This window comes from Haliaeetus leucocephalus, unplaced genomic scaffold (assembly GCF_000737465.1).
Source record: "Haliaeetus leucocephalus isolate CR32 unplaced genomic scaffold, Haliaeetus_leucocephalus-4.0 Scaffold526, whole genome shotgun sequence".
Taxonomy (NCBI): Eukaryota; Metazoa; Chordata; class Aves; order Accipitriformes; family Accipitridae; genus Haliaeetus; species Haliaeetus leucocephalus.
Window position 1 is genome coordinate 8,161,016 of NW_010972962.1, and position 20,954 is coordinate 8,181,969.

The 20,954-nt window shown below is 46.8% G+C and overlaps 1 protein-coding gene across 5 annotated transcripts in view; it reads left to right on the forward strand.

The window, feature by feature from the left end:
* Positions 1–5,181: 5,181 nt before the first annotated feature.
* Positions 5,182–20,954, forward strand: part of LOC104837412 — a 61,277-nt gene continuing 45,504 nt past the window's right edge. For all 5 annotated transcript variants that reach the window (XR_774931.1, XR_774930.1, XM_010576521.1 and 2 more), the window contains exons 1-2: positions 5,182–5,346; positions 5,430–5,740. Coding sequence is in view for 3 of the 5 variants with exons in the window: in XM_010576521.1 (XP_010574823.1) it covers positions 5,232–5,346; positions 5,430–5,740 (426 nt within the window). In the remaining 2 variants the exon portion in view is untranslated. The remainder of the gene's footprint in view (positions 5,347–5,429; positions 5,741–20,954) is intronic.

Below are 20,954 nucleotides of genomic sequence, written 5' to 3' on the forward strand. Positions count from 1 at the left end.
AAGCAGCCCATTACCAAATGGGTGTTGTGGGCCCCGGGTCAAGGCCCATTTGCAGAGGAACAAATGTCTGCAGTACCACCTAGAGAAGCATGGTGTAAACGGCCATGGTAATCCTGTGCTCCCTGGTTCTCAGTGTATTAGCCATATGCTGGCTTTCTAATTGGCCCTAACAATTTGCAGGGAGAGAATGGGCAGCAAGGGAGTTATAACAGAGATGGGGCTGCCTAGCAGTGCTGTTAAGAGGATCATCTCTTTTCCTTACTGCTGCCATGTGGCCTATGCTGGCAAGGTCATTGTTTCTCTATCAAATGTCAGGGATCAGTGATTTCTGAACACCTTTCTCTTCAATTTCTTTTCTGCTTCTTTTCATGGCAGTCAAAAACCGCATCTGCAAAAACATGTATCCTAGGTAGTTCATCACTCAGATGTGCCTAAAAGAGATGTGTCTAGAAGAGAACAGATAGCTGTCAGTGTCAGCCATCTCTGACCAGCCCTTCCTGATATTCCCTGAATGTCCAAAATGTTTGCATGACAGCAGCTGGCTCAGTTCTGGGACATTTGTAGCCTTAAGGTAATGGTGGCCAGTTCTCGTGTTTGGATGCCTATAGCCATAGTGAAGGGCTCCTTTGTGACCTCATGTGAGATGTTTCCCAACTCCCTGCCCCACACTCCTGGTATAAAGACCACACAGCTAGAACTTGGAGAGCACTTGCGTGCACTGCAACTTCACCCCTGCAGCTGGGTCATGGGGTGCTTATGGTTTGTATGGTGGGGACTTGGCTTAGGTTGGCCTGTGTTAGGACAGACATCACACAGAGGCAAAGTCAGAGATTTTTGCCTTCTGAAGGAGCCTACAGACTCAGCAATTCACACACGTGAAGGAGAAATGCCCTGTGGTACCTGCCATAAGTGACTGGTGGCTGGCTCAGGGATAGCGCTTGGTGCCCTTTGCCTGTTTTGTCAGTCATACTGTTCTGGGAACAATTCACATTATTTTTGTGGTCTGTCCTTCTCCCCTGCTTTTACCTACATACATTGGACTGTGGCTGAGACAGTTGGTGGATGGACCTGCTCTGTGGTACCCTTCAAGATGTGCCTGGCTTTGGGCTCCCATCTCCCTCCAGCAAGCTGTAGGCTCAACTTTCATCCTACTTCTGCCTTGCTACTCTCTTTTAGCATTGCCCTTGGCACACAGATGCTCCTTCCGTGCCTGGCACTGGCTGTAGCTCCAGTATCTCTCTCAGCCGTCACCCAGTAGAGTCACAAGCAAGAGGGGATGGATGAGACTTTTTCCACCTCATCCCTCTGACTCCCTTGGTGTAATGAGAGGAGATCCCCAATAGATGGCACGTGAACCTCTTCCCTGGCTGGTTTTTTTTCCATTTGCCTTCAATATCGGGATGTTCAGACCAAGGTCCGCACAGATGCAGCATGACCCTGCTATGGCACAGCGTGAGGGAAAAGGAGGCCAAAGAGCAGTTCAGTGTGCAAGGTGGGCCGAGCAAATCCCCAGGTGACTTCAAAGGGTGAAAATAGCATCTCCTTCCTTATGAGAAGGCTTGGCCAGGCCTGCCTAATGGGGCCTTCTACACCCACACACATTCCTGTTCTTGCATCTTGCAGTGCTGGTGGTACACCCTGGGCAAGATAAACTGCAGAAGGTATTAGATTGTCCTCCGAGCACAACGGGAAACACAGCTCAGAGCGAATCTGTGTATTAAACTAATCCTCGCTGCATTGTCTTCACCCCTCTTGCCTGTCTCCCCTATTGTACTGTTTGGCCAGGATTCCCACAGAGGAATGTCTCTGAGGGAAAATAAAACATGGCACACCAGGATCTAAGGCAGTTCTCCAGGGATGTCTTCCCCATCGCAGCAGCAGGCAGGAACATGTGGGTATTGTGGAAGTGACCAGGATCCTTGCTCAGCTCACAGGCCCCTGCCCTTTCCCTCTCACCACAATGCCATGTGCTCTTGCAGGAGAAACTTGCCACTTGCCTCCCTTCTGCTCCTGGTCTGGCCATGAGGAATTTAAAGAGACCTTCAAGCAATGCTGGAGCAGGCGTGTGGGCTTACTCTAAATGTCATGCGATGCATTTTTCATGTTTTTATCATGTGACCAGAGGAAACTTGGACTAGGTTTGAGATTTGGATTTGGTTTTAACCCAGCAGGCAGATCAAAACTCCAGGGGTGAGAAACCCACAGGAACCAAAACCAAAGCAAAGCAATCCCATGAGATGCTTGGGAAGTGAAACCACTGAATTTTGCATAGCTCCAGCAGTGTGATCTAGTAACAGGCTAGATTACAGTCTGGGAGCATACAGCTAGGGGCCAGGAGATACCACTTCTATACTTGGATTTTCCACAGCTTTCCTCAGTGACCTTCAGAAAGTCAAGTAACCTTCCTCTGTCTTAGTTTTGGGAACAATACTGTTACTTACCCTTGGAAAATATTTTGCTATTCTTAGATAGAGGTTACTTGGTAGTATTCTGCAACCTGTATGTGTGTGGAGGAGCAACACCTCCAGACCTCTCAGGAAGCTTTATTTCCAGTACGTGGTGCAGCAGCATGACCTGTCATCTGCTGGAAAGCCATCTAAGCATGTCAAGCTTCATCCTTGGGGCAGGGATCACATAAGACAAGAGTTGCAGCAGTAGGTTTCAGCTCTGCTTTCTGCAAGGGCTTCTTTTCCTCTGGGTGTCTGCTAAATTGCTTGTCACTGGTTGCAGCAGTGTGTCACCATGCCTCGTTCAGAGGAGATGCTGGATGCTGTGTATCAATGGAGAACGTGATCTGTTAAACAGTTGCTTCTGGCTTTGCAGCTGTGGAGCAAGAGACAGGCCATGATACTCTACAAGTGCAAGGTGCAGGGTTAGCTGGGGAGGAACTTGAGAGTGTGAGTTTCTCCTGAGCCTGCTGGAACACAGAGATGCTCATGGCTACGCAATCTGAGAAAACACTGGGAGCAAGTGTGTATAACTTGACCCCCAAAAGACCTGAGTGTACCCATAGTTGGTGTTCCTGGCTATTCTGGTTATATGAAATACAAAGCAAGCAAGAAAGAGCTGCTCTGCAGGTATCTGCTGAAACACATGTAGGCAAAGGTTGCAGAAGCAGAGTTAATACAAGGAGTTATAGTATTAGTTTCTCTCACATCACAAGTGCCATGAAAAAGCCTCATCAGCATTTGCCTTTGCTGCTTGTTGCAAGCAGCATGGCCCCAGAGCAGGTTAGGCAGCCTAGCATGAACCCACCACCAGGCAGGCTGTGGTCCCTGCTGCTGTTCTGTGCCTCAGTGGGGCTGTGTGAGTTCGGGTAGAGGCTGTGAGGTGTTACAGGTGGGATGGCAGATTCTGCTCTTCTCTGTTTCAGGGAGCTTTTTCAGCTTCATCTGTCCTGAGACAAATAACGGGCCCCTGGCATGTGCCTGTCCCAGTGCTTGAACCCGGAGAGCTCAGATATGGGAAAGCAATCATACCCAGTAGTTTAAGCTGACTGTGGTTTATGGATCATATCTTACAGACCATTACGAGGAAAGCCAGTCGCTCCAGTGCTGGAATAAGGAATGAATAAAGGCCTGGGGAATGTGGCTTTATATGAAAAAAAAAAAGTAGAATCTTCTTTAGTGACATTCACTAGGGTAAGAAAATGATAAGAGATTTTCAGTTGTCAGGCTTTGGGATATATCTTGATTATCAGTTAGGGATCAGGATTAATTCTTACCTAACCTTAGATATATTATTGCATATCTATATGGAGGATTTCTGCTTTTGTCTGGCATTTTACTCTCTCCTGTTGGAGGCAGGGTGCTAGACTAGCAATCTGCTAATGTGTATTATTCCCTATTTTTCTGCATTCATGCAGTAAGGAAATCGGAAGTACCTGTAACAACATATGGTGGCTTAGTGGTGTAAGGCTGGATGGTGATTTCAATTTGGTGTGAACTGGGGCAAAAATAGGTGAAAATAAGTCCACAGTGTGAATGAAGAACTCACAGAGCAAGTATGGTTTAATAGATGAGATAGTTTCCTACTGCAGGCATCTTCTAAGGCGGCACTATCTGAAAAGCACAAATGTTTTCTGGCTCAGACTCTGTGCCTGTTGTACTCCTTCAAGAAAAAAAATACTTTGCTAACTGGAGCTGAACTGAGGCCTTTTCCCCTGCAGCAGAGATGTTCTCTTTCTTTTCTGCAGTCAGCATTTTACGAGTGCTCTTTCCTTATCTCGTTACAGGCGTGCTGGCTGAGAAGGTGGAACTGATACATTAACCAGGCTGTGCTCCTCTGGATTTTGTACACAAGCAGAGACCTCCTCAACACTTCCGAACTTGTCCCAGGAGGAAGGCTGGGACGAAAGGCTCTGCTGGCCCCAAGGGACTGGTGATAGGCAAAAGGGACCTTTCACCTAGACACAGGGAGTTTATCACTGGCATGGGGTTGGCAGTGGCTGAAAGTCCTTTCTTGTTACTGCTGGCAAACGTGTTGGTGGCTTCCTGTGGGCGCAGAGAGGCTGGGAGCGTGTCAGTCAGTCCCTGGTAACCTTCCTGACTGTTTTGCCAGGGAGGTGTGGGGGGATGGCCATGGAAATGGAGCGCCTTGCTTGGGCCTGAGGACAGCTGGTGCAGCAGGAGCCAGTGCCACCCTGGCCCTATGCTTGCATTTGCTGTGAGGAAAGGCAGTGGCAAGTTTCCGTGCAGCTGCAGGCCCCTTCCAAGCTGCCTGGGTGGCTCGAGGGACTCGAGATGGGATACACACATCCTCCCTACGGATCTGTGCTTGGAGTCAAGGGACAGGACAAATAGGTCATGGCACCCTGTCACCCTCCTGGTGCGAGCCAGGGTGCTGTACAGCACAAGCCGTTACCAGTCTGGCACATCCTGAGCTGAGCCCGCCCAGGCCGGGGACCCAGGGAACGCCGCCCTGAAGGGTCGCCGGTGACACCGCGGCGGGCCTGCCCCAGCCCCTGGGGCATCCTCCTGGCCGGAGTCGCAAGGCCCGGCGGTAACGCCGGCGGGGCCGCTTTAAGCGGAGGCCTCGCCCCTCCCCGCCCCGGCCCGCCCCGGCCGGCCAATGGGTGCCGCGGCCGCCGCGCCGTTTGTTACAAGTTTCCCGTCGTGGACCGGGGCGCGGGGTGGTTACGGCGGTGCGGGAGCCCGGGGCGGCGGTGCCGCCGCCCGCGCCCGACGGGAGTGGGGCGCGATGTCCGCCTGCGGCCGCCGGCGTCGGGGCTGATGGGGGCGGACGGGAGCGCTGCCATTGAGCTGAGCCCGGGGCCTCGGCTTGGGAGCTCTGCCGTCCCTCAACACTCTGCGCCGAATGTCTCTTGTCCTTTGCAGCAAGCTGCTAGTGGGTACCTCCCTCCTTTACTGAAGCGTAACCGGGGAGAGGGCGGAAAGCAAAGGAAGTTTGGTATTTATTTTTTTCTTTAGGCCTTGGAAAGGGATTCCCACTCCTTCCCCCGCGGAGGTCCGCAGGACGGAGTGCAGTGGCGGAGGAGAGAGGGGCACAGCTGGAAGCGGGCGGTCCGGAGCCGTCCGCCCCCCCACCGCTGCAGGGTACCTGGGGGTGCTGGAGGCAAGCTCCGCGAAGCTCCGCCAAGCAGCGGCTTGGCAGATGTAGATGCGTGCGCGTGTGTATGCTTAACGCTTTCTTGGCTCCCCGGAATTGTACCATGCTGAAGATCCTCACCAAAAAGCTCAGGAACCAGAGTTTGAACGAAATTCAACCTTTCCAGCTAAAGGTAAGAACAGCCCGTTTTGTCTCGGTTGTTTTTTGCACCCTTCAGGTAACTAATAACGGGGCCTTGAGAAGCTAGTAACTTGCAGTGTTTATTATGCTGGGCCAGTTTCCTCTCAGTGTGCTCAGTAGGAACTGGCCTAGGCTGTATTCCTGTTACTAAAGTCCTGTTCCTTTGCTTTCAGAGTTGACCTGCACAATTCAATAGGTCATACAGAAAGGTAGATAAAGGCAGATGTATCTGTCCGTTCTTTAGCAGTATTTACTTTTAATGGGGTTCACATTTAACTACATAGGCATTTGCCTGTCTGTCTAGTTACCTTTGTACGTGTGCAATCTGTAGTCTCCCAGCCCTTGGCAGGCTGGAACCCCACTATGCTAGGTACTGTACAAACATGATTTGCCTAAAATGCCTTTCAGCTTATTATTTGCATTTCTCTCTCTTCTGGTCCTGAAGGCCAGAATCTGAGCTGAATTTTGCAGTCTGGCTCACTGCATTGACCCATGGACTCTGTTTCCATCCTTTCTTACTGCTCAAAAGAAAAAGTGAGGATTCAGGATAAGGAATATCTAAGCCCTTCCTGCCAAATGAAAGAAGGAATTTTTGAGCCATGTGCAATGGGATAAAAATGGAGTTGTGATGAGTGAGTTACAAAAAATTACCAGATCCTTATTTGGTGAAAGTGCTGTGAACCAAAGGATACCCCCTGAAATCAGCAAAGTTACTCTGGATTGGCATCAGTACTGTGGGAAGTGTAGTGCGTGGCCCCAAATCAAATAAAGGATCTGGGAAAACTAGCAGCCCTCCTTGCCTGAGTTGGGGTTTGGGGATCCATATACCAGACTCCAGTGGAGTCTTTTGTATGTGTTACACAGAGGGGGATTGCCGTGTAGCTGCACTTCTGCGCAGTCACTCTGGACAAGCTGATGGCAACTTTGTTAGAAAGAGTGCTGATGTTTCCTCAAAGTTTGTGTCTATGTACTTCTTCCTGCGAGGATTGCACACTCTGTGGTTCTTGGGGGAGAAAGGATTAGATTTTATTTTTGGAAATAAAATAAGGGCAGTGCTTTAGGTTGTAGTGGACTGATTCAGTGCAGAATATCTCTGCAGAGGCAGTGGGGGATTTCTTTTGAACAGTGTGTTTTGGGGCCTTGTGGCTGTGATCACCCCCTTTAGCTTTATTGTTTGTCTCTTGGAGCCTCAGGTTGTGAAACTGAGAATCTTTGGAAGGAGCTCTCAGGGGTATATACAGCCTTTGGGATGCTTGGAGGCATGCAGGAAAAACTGCAGGAGTGGGTGTCTGCAGCCATTTTGTTCATATTAGTGCCAAGGTTTTGTGCTGTAAACAGGTGGTCTGCATTTTTGCAGGCTCAATGGAGAAGAGAGACTTAAGCTTGCACTGTTTCTTGCAAGGCTAATGCATAGACCATCAGAGGTATTGTTGCAGCCTGCTGTGGGGAGTGGTGCAATGATTGATATACATGTGTATGGGCAGAAAGCCAGACTTTCAAACTCTGGGTTTATATATGTTTTGTAGGCCTTTGGGGACCATGTGCAGCTGCCTGGTCTTGGTTGAGCCTTGTACCAGCATACTAATCACTTAGTAGAGTGTGTAGTGCTGTCTTAGGTGTTGGGCCAGATCTTGCAGGTATGGACATGGGATAGGTGGCACAAATGGCAAGCGGTGTGGGAGCTTACCATGGTGCATTGACCCTGTGATGAGGCCAAGTGTCCTGTACCATCTCCCTTTACTGCCCTCGGATGATGTGGGGCTGCCAGGCACAGACCGGACTTCTGCCTTCTCAACTTTCTCATGTTGCTCTGACTGTGCAGGTCTGTATGTATTCTGGCAGATATGGTACATGCATTATGTAAAAGGTCCAGTCTGCTGTCATTGAAACCTAGTGAAAAGTTAGGTGTGAGCATAAAATCAGGTCTGTAGTAGTGTAAGGGAGAATGTGCAACTAATTCAGATAGAATGAGAACTGATCTGCATCTACGACCCAAACCAAGAGCTTTCTGAGCTTTAAAAATAGGGTGCTTAGCTGGTCTTCTCCTTCATTACCCACTTGCTTTTGCACTTTATGACCTTTGTTGGAGGTCCCAAATTCAAGGGAAAACAAGCTGCTGTTGTGTTTCTAGCTTGCAACAGTACTGCCATTAGGCAAAGTCCCAGGAGACTGTCCTTGGGTAAATGGTCAACTCATTCCTGTAAGCTTGGGAGATTTGACTAACCTTGGATTGGCATCCAAACTTTGGGAATCTTCAATTTCTGCCCACTGTAAAGATCTAATTTTGGTACCATGTGCCTTGAATTGGTTTGGTGTGGGTGTGATAGGTCTTCCTAGCCTTCCCTGGCTTGGAGAAGCTGAGAGGCTGCCACTGCCTCCTGTAAGTGAAACCAGGAAATATGCAAGCTTTGGGTCTTGATCTAATGGACTTTTCTTTTTTTCCTGACTAAAGTTGGTCTTTAGGCAGTTGACAACTAAGGCTGCTCAGAGGGCTTTGACTCAAGAGGTCTGCTGGTTCATGCTGTTGTTGCTGAGGAAGCTAGTGTCCCTTTATTGTCCTTTCACCAGAAGTCACCATAATGGGAAGGGAGGGATTGACTGTTTCACCTGCTGTTGGGTTAGTGTGTGCTGCCAGCAGTTTCTGGTACGGGTAGCTGGGCTGTGAAGCATGGTAGTTAGGGTTCAAATTTGAACCCTTAACCTTGGAAGACTGGTCCTGTTGACCTTGCTGTCTCCTCACTGGACACTCATGCCCCTGTAGCAGGGGTGGCTAAGTGGCAGCATGTCTGTTCCCAGGCTGTTGTGGTTCATAGTCCAGCCCATTGGCTTAGAGTCCTTCAGCTGCTGCGGCTAAATCCAAGAAAGGATTTTGAGTTGGAGCCTTGTGCCTCAGCCTGTTGTTCCACCTCTTGCTTCAATGATCTGGTGTTATTTGCTAGAGATTAGGCCAGATTCAGAAACCTTGTTTTTGGCTGGCTGTTAGAAATCGAGAGCCAAAAGCAGATCTGACTTTACAGGTTAGGGCTCATCTTTGATAACAGCTGGCAACTGGGTCTGTTGCAGAGCAGACTTTGTGGGGCAGGAGAGAAGAGTGAGAACAGGGGATTGTCCTATACTGTAGTGAAATGCTTCAAATAAGGAAAGTGAGAAAGGCCTGTAACTCAAGACCTGAATTTTTTGTTGGTTGTCCAATACAGTCTAGTATGGGGTTTTTATTGTTTTCTTTCATAGTTTTGGACTGGTAGTCCTGAGAAGCCCTTCCTGAACTATAAGTCAAATTGTTCAAGGAGCTTTTAAAATGCATATCCTGGGGTTGCATGTGGGTTTATGTGATGGAGTACTGATACTGAGCCCTTAGAAGTACTCTCCAGTCGACTCAGCTTTCTACAAATGAAATGTCTTGTTCATCTCTGCAACTTGGGGTAGGGGTTTCTCACACAAATGCATTTCTTCCAAATCCCTCTTCAACTCTTGTGCCCTTGCATATTTGTGTAGTGGCTAAAGTGTAGGTGTTGATTTTCTAAGCTTTGCTTGCAAGCAAGCTCCTTGGGGCAGGGAGCATCTGGTTGGAACAAGTCTGTGCGTTGCCAGTCAAACTAAGCCCTTAATTAGTGGCCCTAGGTGTTATCAGAATGAAACAGTTGGATTGTGGTGTGTTAAAAAATTAACTGGCTGAAACATGTAGCTGAAGAGAACTGAGCCCTTTAAGGGTGGCAATTCCATTCCAACTTTGCTGTTGACACAGACAACTTTGTAGGCGGTACAACTGATCCACAAAAGTTGTTAAATTACCTGTGTACTTGACATATTCCTTTTTGTCCTGGGCAGAGGTCATTAAGAAATGTTTGTCATTTCCTTAATGTCAATCAATGAAATGAAGTCATATGTGAGTCTGTTCTGGTGGCAGAGAACTGCATTTCTCTGCTACGTAATTTTGGTCTTACAGTTGCTTAAAAGGGAACTGTGGACTAGGCACTAACAAAGCCACCATGTCAGCTCTCTTCATGTACCCTTGCAGCTTGTACATGAGCATACACAGTGCTGGGGACCAGCAAGTTATGTCAGTTATTTTCTTCTGGTATCTGCATCTGGAATCAGCTATGAGACTCTGGTCTGGCTGGCCTGCCCTGCTGAGCGACTGGGAATCATCCTGATCCTTCCTATATGAAGGGGGTTCAGTTGATCGTGCAAAGTGAACCTCAGGCTTGCAGGTAGTGACTTCTGAGTCACTTTCCCTGTGGTAGCTGGTTGTTCTGCAGAGCCAGGAACGTGTTATTTAATTTTTCCTCCTCAGACCAAAAGAGTGAAGTAGCATCATTATTATTGATGCACAGTGTGTATGCTTTCAAAGATCTGTGTAAGGACTCATGCTTTGTGTGAATGAGGACAGATTAATTTCCTTTCTTTGGGTCGACTGCTTGTCACGTGTTCAGCCAGCCACTGGTCTTCAGGCTGGCTGAAGACAGCTTGGCACAGTGAAAATCTAGCTTTGTCTTTCTCCTGTGGTGTATGAAGGTTTTCTCTCTCCTTCATGGGTTTTTCAGCATGTACCACCAAACAGGTTCATTGCTTTAGGGCTGGAGGACTCTGTTTTACACCTAAGCTTTGCTTTTCCTCCTATTTAGAGCTGGTAACATTAGATCCTTCTGGTTTGCCTTAATCTCACTCAGGAGGGGCACAAGCACTTGCATAAGTGTAAGTGTGTAAGTACAATTTTGGCTATTGGAGTATCTATGAATATGTGATAATTTGGACTAAAATTATGTTAGTGGGTTAGAAATGCTGTGATAGATACTTAGCCAAGGCAAAAAATAGAACAGGCAATTCCAGCCACTCAGAAACCTTAAGGTTTAGAGACTTCTGCCTGAGGCATTGTAAAATAATAGGTTCGGAATTCTTTCTACTTGGTCTGCTTTCTAAGGTCTGAATCTTCAAGGGTTGTCATCTTTCCTGTGTGGACATCCAGCACTGATAATCTCCTGTAATGACTTAATTCCAGAGAGTGGCACTTCAGACAAATTGCAGATATTGCAAATACAGCATAATGGGAAGTTCATTGACATTGGGGTAGTTTAGTGAAACATCCTCTCAGCTGGTCGTCTTTATGACTGATGAAAATCTGGGCTAGATTTAAAAAAAAAAAAATAAAAAAATCCACCCCCCAGTGTCATGAAGAAGTAGTGTTACTTTTCCTTATGTTTCTCAGTTCTTGATTTTTATTGGAATGAAAAATTGAATTCTGAAAATGTAATACTATGTATTTAACTTTTGCATTTCAGTGAAAACAGATTAATCCATTTTGCTTTGCTGGACAGTGCAGTTCTACTTCATTTCCTGCTGTCATGTACCATCTTATAGCTCCTGAATTTATGTTGCGCTGTTTGGGATGCTGAAAGTTTTCCTGAGCAGGGGAATAGCTTCTATTTGAAGTGAAAATAGAAAGCAGACCCAGGTCATCATTTATTTTAATTATGGCTTTTGCAAAACAGTGGGTTCACCTCTTTTTAAAGTAAAAAGCAAGGCTTGCATCCACTAAGACACTTCTGTGGGGTGGTGGGTGGGCAGGGTACCACTCTGCTGTAGCATGCAAGTCTAGTCAGCTTCTCTAGCTGTTCCTGGAGCATCCCTGGGGTCACAGAAGTGTTGTTGGGATTCCTCAGTATGGGAACCAAGGGCTGTATTCCCTTTTCAGCGGGAAATACACTCCCACCCGCAGTGTAGGCAGCACCAGCTCCTCCTACCCCCATGCATTTATCTGTAGCCCCTGTTCCCCTGTTCAGTGGGATTCAGGTTGCCGGGTGACCCAACTCTTCCTAGCAACCAACATCACAGGTATGTGTGCACTCAGGGCTGTTTTCTGCTACATGACTGTGGGCAGAGCCTGTTTGTCCTCTCACCACTGTTGACCACCAGAGTCAGCCAGCTAAGCTGTTTTTGAATAGGCACCAGTACCACCCACAACTGCTCAGCATGAACACCCAGGCAAGGATTTAAAGAAAAGCTAATTAGTTGTGACCTTTATCTGCACAGAAAGCATTCCCTGTGCAGTATGAATTCTGCTGTGACACAGGCCTAAAAGTTGACATAAGGGATGTATGGCCCAATGTGACCTATGCAAAGCTGTCTCCATGCCAATCTGGGCACAGGCCTGCCCAAGCTGTGGGGACATGGCACACAGGTGAAGCACAGTTCAAGGAAGGCTTCTTCTGGACCAGCTTGGTCACTCATTGGGGGTGGACAGCTCAGGGTGCCTCTGGACATTTCTCCCCTCTCTTGCTATGATGTTCTTGCTTTTCAGACCAATTATAACCTCCTCCCTTACATGGGCTGGTCTGTTTGGATATTGATGTGACCTCCCTGTGTACCTCAGTATATACAACATACTGAATTGTGCAGTTGTAGGACAGGCATTTTGAGGCTGGGGCATCTTGGGAGTTGGCTGAGGTAGAGGGAGTGGATCTTACACGGTGAGTAGTCTCTCTTCCTCCTCTGTAATCACTGCAGCACACCAAGCACTTGGCCAGGTGAACTTCTGCTGTTCTGTCTTTGAGACAGCCCTAGCAGAATGGGAATGCTACAAGAAAAGTACCCTTGTGTGGGTACATCATGTGAAGAGCTCACCTGGTTGCCTCTCTAGTCCAGCCTTGATGGCTTCATGGAGGGTGAAGTACTGCGGACACTTATGAAAACTTCCTGCTGGAGCTGGATGTAAGAAAGTATCTTGCTTGGAAGATTTGCATCAAAGCTGCCACATACCTGCATGTGCAATAATCCAAATCCTGGGTCTTCCTAGTTGTTCTGGGTTAGCATGGCAGAATGTCATCTGGGGGCGGCAGGAGCTAAAAGCCCAAAGAAGGTTCTGTGAGTGACTGTCAGCTTTGCAAGCAGCTGGTGCGGACCAGTCTCTGTTTCCAGCCCTTTCCTCCCCCAGCACTCTTAGCCAGCCAGCCCACCATCCAGGCTCACTGTAGAAATGAAGTCTGGCTGCAGAGCCCCTTCAGCTTGCCAAGGCTTGAGCTGTGGTGCTGGTAGTGGAGATCAATGCTTGTGCCCCACTGGCATGTACCTTCTAAATGAGTGTTGTCAATGAGGAGATGTGTTGAAGCCTGGGGAGGTGTTACTCAGTCATGGTAAACTGTGAGGCTGTGGATTGCCTTCCTCAGATGAGCTGCCATCTTGTGGGACTGGCATGACTGGGTGGGTTGGTTGTTATGCCCAGCAGACACACCTGAGAAGCCCTTTACAGCTTTGCCTGGGATTACCTCCCAGCCCTTGTTCCAGCATCAGCCCATATGAGAACACCTAAGAGTTCAGGGCTAGAAACACCTTCTGAGGAAAAGAGGAAACCAGCACCTGAGCCTAGGTATCCTGAGGAGGGTTTTTATTACTGATGTCTCATTTCAGGGATGGGTTAACCTGAGGTTTGTTGCCTGACTGCAAGGTAGATGGTCCTTATCTGAATTTAGATTTATGAAAGGACAGGAGGTGCCTGGATAAAGTATTCCCAAATACCTCAATATTCATTGATGTCCACAATGAGAGTAGGTGGACTTTGTTTTCTGACATTTCTAGGGAACAAACTATTGATTGGCCTTGGGTGGCTGATTAATTGATTTGACTGGACTACAAACCAGGTTTTGAGCTGCTGATTTCAAGGAAATCACAGAATTCAAGTTGCTGGTGGCATAAAGATCCTATCCCCTCACACTCGTTTTGTTCAGAAATCTGTCTCATCTTACTCCTTCCTAATGGGATCACACTGTTTCCATGATGCAGCCTCTTTTTTATTTAACTGATGTCCTTACCTTTTGGCATCAGAGGCCACAATCTGCCAAGGTCTATATGGGCATAAGAGGAGATGAAAATTTCCTTTGGTTGAACAGGGAGTTTTCCATCTTGAGGAAAGCTGCCAGACAGGCAGCTAGATCCTCCAGTTTGCTGAGTGTGTCTGGATGTAAGCTGGGAAAATATAAAATAATCCTTCCATATCCTGTCACCCAGTTATTACACACAAAGCCAAGTGGTTGCTCCAGACAATTGTCTGCAGCCAGACTGTGTTTGTGTGTGGGTTTCTTTTCTTTTATTTTTTCTTTATTCCTAGGAATTGGTTATTCTGAAGAAATAAAAGTTCTTTGGTCAAAGGCTAATTAACAGGAGAGAACAGCAGTATTTAGTGTGGAGCATATGAAGTGAAATAATTTAGAAGTTTAAAAAATCAGCAGCTTCTATATATATGTTTTTGTTCATAGAAACCCCTTTATTCTGGCTTGGACAGAACAAGTCATTCTTGGGAAACCCCTCAGTGGTATTTTGCAGAGGACTGCAGTGCAATGCAACATTTCCCCTGTCTTGCTCCTGAAATGGTATGTGGGGGTGCCAGTTTAGTTTGTGATGCTGGACACTGTCTCAGTAGCTATCTATGGTGAGTGAGGTGTTTTGGATCTGTGAGAACACTGTCAGGTTTTGTTCTGTGCATCCCCTTGTGTTGTGACATTGCAAGTGAATGTATATGCTGTGTGGCCTGCTTCCATGAATGAGGCTTAAGAGCACCCATCCTGTGTTAGACCTACAGTCTGTTTGCCCCCACCCCAATATCCTATCTCCTGCAAGTGCCAGAAGTGGGGACCTAGAGGAGACTAAGAACAGCACGTATTTTGGTCTTGGGGACTTTTTGAGATGGAACTGCTGTCTGTGCATTAGTAGCCCAGTTGACTTCTTTTACCTAAACCTGTTCACTTCCCCCCACCAAATCTATGTAGGGTCTTTGCATCCAGAACAACCTGTGGCAAAAAGTTTCATACCTTGACTACATGTTGCTGAAGGATCACCTGCTGTTTGTTTAGAACTTGCCTCTTACTAATTTAATTTTGTGCTTTCTGCCTCATATATTGGAGGAGAGAGTAAGCATTCAAATTCTGTCTTTTGCCACTCATCTCTAGCCCATCCCTCCATGTGTGGGGTGAAGAGACTACCCCTTTGGCCCGATTCTCCCAACTAGGAACCACTTGGAATCACACAATGCCTACCAGGAAAGGATCTGATGCAGGGAGAGCCATTGCAAGTTTTTACATGGTCCTAATTCTTACTTTAAAGTTGCCTAACCATATAGATCAAAGACCTGGTCTTGAAGGATTATCCTGTGTTACTGGCTCGCTCCATGACAAAACACAAGACGTTTGGTGTAAATCTATAGAGATGAAACAGCTTGCGTCCGCTTGCACTCAAAAGGGTTAATGTGGGATTTTTATAGGAGTAGCCTGAAATGTCTCATGTGCTCCACATGCATTTTCCAGCCTGACTGTAAGGCATTGTTCCTTGTGTTTGCAAACCTGGCTGATGCAGCTCTTTATGGCTGAGCAGAGGTGAGTGTTGAGTGAGGTCTCCCAATGCACGCAGCTTCCCCTTCAGCTAACGAAGTATCTCAGGGCAATGGCAGTTGCCCTCACCGGATCTTTTGAGGAGGGAATGGAAAAACTATTATCAGATGTGTTGTTTATGCCAGCTGCTGTCAGCTGTGCTTCCCTGGTGGAGGGGATCCATGCAATGCTGGGGAGTTGCTGTGAACTGCTGAGAAGCTGGTGTGTACAAAGGGACCTTTACTCATCACAGCAATGTAATAACTGAGCTGGGCCAGTGGGCATGGGGTGTGAGTCGGGAGGAGTGTATTTAAATCCCTGTGGCTAAAGCAGGAGTGGTTGGCAGTGGTGTGAACAGCCATCTCCCATCCTCCCCTCTCTCAGTACATGCATAACAGGTAAGATTAGCTATGCTATAGGTGCCTCTCCAGTTCTAGGTGTCCCTTGTACTGTCTTTCCCTTATGTCTGAGAGGGGTGTCAGCCTGTGATAAATAGGGCTGCTCTTAATCTGTGTTTGGAGTTGAGGTTTAGCAGCAAATGGGCTGTAAATTATAGATGGAACTAAGTCACTGTATCTTAATGCAGGGTGGATGAGGCCCTGTAATGAAGGTCCTTAATCCTTCAGGCTTCTTCTGGTCTTTCTGGACTGCTGTGCTTTGTGGTGTCAACACTGCTGAGTAACACTGCTCCTCTAGGGTGCGAGCTAGGGGAATGCCAGGGCTCCATGCTGTGTGCTGTCAGGGATCTCTTTGCAGCACAACCGTTTTGTAGGTTGCTGCTTCTCTTTGATGGGTGCTTCTTGACACTACCATTGTTTTCTTAGCTAATTCCCTTCTGAACTATGTACGTAAAATGCCGTCTCCCTGCATAGGATGAGAAAGTTAACGGGTGAATGCTAGTCTTCCACGAGAATCCTTGAAACTTGGACATGAATTAACCATAACGCTCTTTCATCAGCAAAGCCATGGGTAGAGTAGCAGAACTGGTGAGAAATTTACTGTGTGAGTCCATCATATGCAGGTGACTGCCAGCTGAGGCCAGGCTGCACTGGGTATTTGTACTGAGCAGAAACTGAGTGGTGGGAGGAGAGTAGAAGATTTGCTGGAGACTTAATGGGAAATGGCACTTCTGGAAGCTTCACTTGCAGGTAGGAGTAGAGTTGAAGGAGTGTATGGTTTCTGTTGCCACAGTAAGAGCTATAAACCTTAACCAGCCTATTAAGATAACAACATAGGGATAGTTTGAGAATTTTGTAAAAATTCTTGCTACCAGAAAGGATGATACATATCACAGCATGGAGCTGCAGCATTCCTCTGGCCCCTGTACTGCAGAAGCAGTCTTATTTTGTAACACATTGTGGTCTGGGAAGGGGAGGAGGAAATTGGAGGATTAAAGGCCTTACTTTAGCAGTAACACCTTTGTTGCCAGACCCCATCCACCTGCTGAGTGACGGCTGTAATGACCTTGTTCTATCTGTAAGGTCTAACATCATGACCTATGAAATCATGGCCCCAAACATGACTGAAGCATGTTTATACAGAGAGATTCTGGTTCTCAGTGGCTTTGAGGATAAATAAACTGAATGGAGTTCTCTCAGATTTGGAGTATTTGGGGTGCTAAGGACCAGAGTCTGGGTGTTTTCTGCCTAGGAGGCTTTTAAAAGCATTTTTTAGTAGATAGCATTCCTTTTGTGTCTTCTGTTGTCACGCAAGTTTGATGGCTGGTGGGAGGAGCATGTGCATATGTGTGGGTGCCTATATCATTGGTCTCTGCTGGGTAGAACTGAGTCTGTTCTCGTCTTTTTGCAAGTACTGCCTTTTGGAGGTTTATCTTGGGTGGAATTTAGAAGTATGGTCTTGCTTCTGCTCTTCTAACAATATTTGCCTGGAGCTTTTGAGAACAGACCCATGGTGGATAGGAGTCTCAACTGTAGACATCAGCTGCATTCGCTTCCCTGTGATCAGAGAACATCGGATGTTTCTGGTGACTATGGAGTCCATGTGTTCATGTGCCATAGGCTCATTGGTGCTGTATACCATACTTTTCTGAAGCAATGGCAAGGCATTGGGACTTGCTAGGTTTTTTTTATCTGCACCCCCACCCCACGGTGTTTTTATCTTTAGTCTTCCCCTGCAAAATCATCTCAGCATAGCCCTAGGAAGAACAGGGGGAGATTTAGAAAAGGAGGTTTGATGCAGGCTCTGACTGCTGCAAGAGAACTGATGTAGGGCAGATGAGAGAGTGCAGAGAGTCCAGCTGTGCTCTGTGGGTTTGGCCTGAACTGGTCACTCGTTTTGACCAGTCTCTTTGTGCCCCTTCCCAGTGCTGAAGCCAGCCCCACTGCACTTGTGTCTGCACGGAGTCCTCTGATTCACTCCACTTGCAAAATGAGGATCCCCAAGCCTGGGGCAGTGCCCTGTCATCTCTGTAGTTCTAGTCAGGTTTGGCCACAGGTGTAACTTCTTTCCAGGAGCTGTAGGCAGTAGATAAACATAATCTTGTCATGCAAACAGTATGTTCAAAACATGTGTATTAATTTGTTAGTGGAATTACAGAAGCATGAGGGAGAGGATTTAAAACAGTAAGAGGACCACACATGTGCCTTCTCATACCCACCCACCACTAATCTCCTCAGTGTTCTGTGTAAGCCTAGTGCTTTCCTCTCAAGATCTAGGTAACCCAACTTAAGCCCATGCTTCTGGAAATCAAGTTCAGTCGTTGTTCCTCAGAACAGAAGTTCAGTTTCCATGTTCTGTGGTTAATGACTCCCACCACTTGCACCCTGAGAGTTGCCAGTCACCATATTTGCCTGTGTCTGTGTAAGGTAAGCATTCAGCAAAAATGGCATCTGTATTGTTAAAACAATGCAGACTTGGCTACCTAGAGTGACTCTCTGCTTCCCTTAAATCTGTGAAACCGCTGACGGTTAGGTAGACTCTAGGACCATGCAGAAGATGACGTGTCTGACTAAATGTGCAGCATTCCTACAAAAATAGGAATTTTGCTGTCTTTGGCATGGAGCAGGCCTGGAAAACAAGGGCCTCGGAGTGCTGTGTCCCACTGGCCCATCACTGCTTTCACTGATGCAGCCAGGCAGCTGCTCTGTCAAGCAGGACAATGTTCAACAGTTATGAACCCTGGGTTTGAACTGTAGCCATTTGCAAGGAAATGGGGAAAGGAAGTTGAAGGCAGAGCTGTTATGAAAATTAAAAAGGAAAATAATAATAGAAAAGAAGACTTCAGAAAGCTTTTTCCTAGTTTGGACTGTTCTGGCTGGAAGTTTAGCTGTTGAAGAACCCCAGCTGTAAAAGCCAGATCTAGTCTGGGCAGTCGTATCTCACTTGTGGATGTTTGAAGGCTGAACTGAACTTAATCTCTAACTCTGCTGCTTTTCTTGAGGAGAGAGCAAGCATTACAGCCTGTTTTACTAGTATAAATTGTCCTTGTAATGCTGAATATCTCCAAAATAAAATTTAAAGGAGAACTTGGGAGAGGAGTTAGATGTAATTTGAAGGTCTGTTTGACTCATTCCTTCCTTCTTCCTCACATTGTTCCATGGCTCAAAACTACCTGTCAGTGTCTCATAATCTCCCTTGTTTTCCCACTCTAATTCGGAGTTTCTTTTAATTGAGAGGATGGCGCCTCCCTCATTCAAGATCAGGCAGTGTCCCATGTCAACTGTTGACCTGGAAAAATAACACTGCGGAAACTTAGTAAAATGTTTTTACTAGAGTCAAGCAGTTGCGACAGAGGAGAGCTGGTAGCAGAGCCCTGTGCTGTAGGATGCTGATGTCTCTAACAGCTGCTTTGCAGGAAGTGTGGCAGGGAGAAGGTAAGTGAACACTAGTTTAATTTCCCCAATCTGAAGTTGGAAGAAATGGAAGTTGGTTCCCCATAGCAGAGATATCAGTAGTCATTGGTGAGGTCATCATCCCTTTCTGCTTTTGTGTCAGGAACCAGTGCGTGAGACCAAGTCAGCAAAGTCTCTTTCCAGGGCACTTGGAAGGGGCTTTACTTGGTTCCACAGATTCCCTGGAGTACCAGGGCTCATGTGAGTGAGCCTGTGTTGCAAACTGCCTTATATGCAGCAGCACAGGCAGCTGCTGGGGAAGCCACCTCCCTGGAGGTAAGCTCCCTCCCTCCCAGAGGGAGATTGGGAATGATGCCCTCCAGCCTGCGTGCATTCTTGATTCAAGCCGGGAATGAGGGGTTGCCTGTAGTCAGTTGTATCTCTACTTTACCTGCTCCTCACGCACACACCCTCCACTGCACCAAGCCACACCGTTGGTGTTAAGTTTTTTAGAACAATACAGCCGTTAAGTGAAGCCTGTTGGGAGAGATTTGTTCTGCCTTGGAAGTGAGATTCCCTTCTCTTTTGTGAGCTCCCAGATGATTCTTAATGTAATACTTTTGATCATATGATGGCATGTTAATTTCTTTTCTGTAAGCAAAACCAAGAGGAACTCCACTTTAACAGGGTGAGGTTTTTTTTATTGTCTGCTGTATTTCAGGACTTTAAGGGTGGCAGAACCCTTTAGGAGCTGGGCAATTCTGGCTGAGCTAGTTATCATTACTCAGTTGACAAGCAGCAGTGTGATGAGAATGACAAAGATTTTTCTCCATCTCTAGCTTTTTCTTATATCTGCTAGTTTGTCTTTCATGTTAAATCTCCCTCAAAGGTATAAGCTTTATACTCAGTTCTCCTTAAATACCATCTGGTTATTCTACACAAACCCATCTTTTCTTACTGGAGATTGATGCAAAAATCAAATGCATGGGGAAGTTTGTCCGTGTTTCCATCTGGCATGGTAGGAGTCCTTAGCCTGCCAGAAGGCATGTCTGGTGCTGGAGCTGAAGGACCCAGGTGTAAGACTGAGATCCTCATCAACAGGAGGCTGCTGTCTTTGAACTTCAGATCTGATGCGTTTCCTGAAGAAAGACTGGATGGTGGATGGGCACCGGTCCTTTTTCTGGCTTGTTTTATATCATGGCTTGTAAACATTCACACATCTATGTGAATTGATTTTCTTCTCTTTAATTTTGCATGTTAAAGTACAAAGTGTACTGGGCACAGTCCTGGGCAACCAGTTCTAGTTGACCCAGCTTGAGCAGGGGCTTGGACTAGATGATACCAAGAGGTGTCTTCCAATCTAAACAGTTTTGTGATTTGTATGCTGTGAATGAAGCCATGCTCTAATGGTATCTTTGACATGGAGATCAAGATTTCTGCTTTAGCAGTGTCACAGTCCTGAGTTTGTGAGGAAAACAAGGCTGTGCTGCCTCGGACAAAAATAAATCTGAGGCTAATACAAGACAGGGACAGTGCAAGGGAGGCTGGAGGCCTGAACACAGTACCGCTGTGTTTAGTGGAATGCTTTTGAAGAGGGGAAGGTGTTACTGTTAAAGCCTGGGAAGAGTCAAGGGAGAGAGCATTTATCTCCAACTAGTCAGAGCATTAGTCTTTGATTCCCTGTATCTTCATGGTTTCTGGAAATTCTTGTTATCTGTACAGATAGACAACCCTTTTTTTGATCTTCCATTAATCTTTGCCTGTGTGGTATATTAAGGCAAGGAGTTTCATGTGTAAAATTTCAACTCTAAGATTAATGGTTAGTCAGCTATGAACGATGGTTCTCTGTTAGGGAATGTGGGAGCTAGGGTCTCATGTATAGGAGCTTGGGAGACTTCAGTTCCCACAACCAGGATATAATTTGTGGAAGAATTTACTAATAAAAAGAGAATGTAGCAATACTAAAATAGAAGACCTTGCTAAATGACAAATGGGAGCAAAATGATGATGTCTCTGAAAGATGTGAAGGAAGACCGAGTAGGAGCGTATTTGCTCAGAG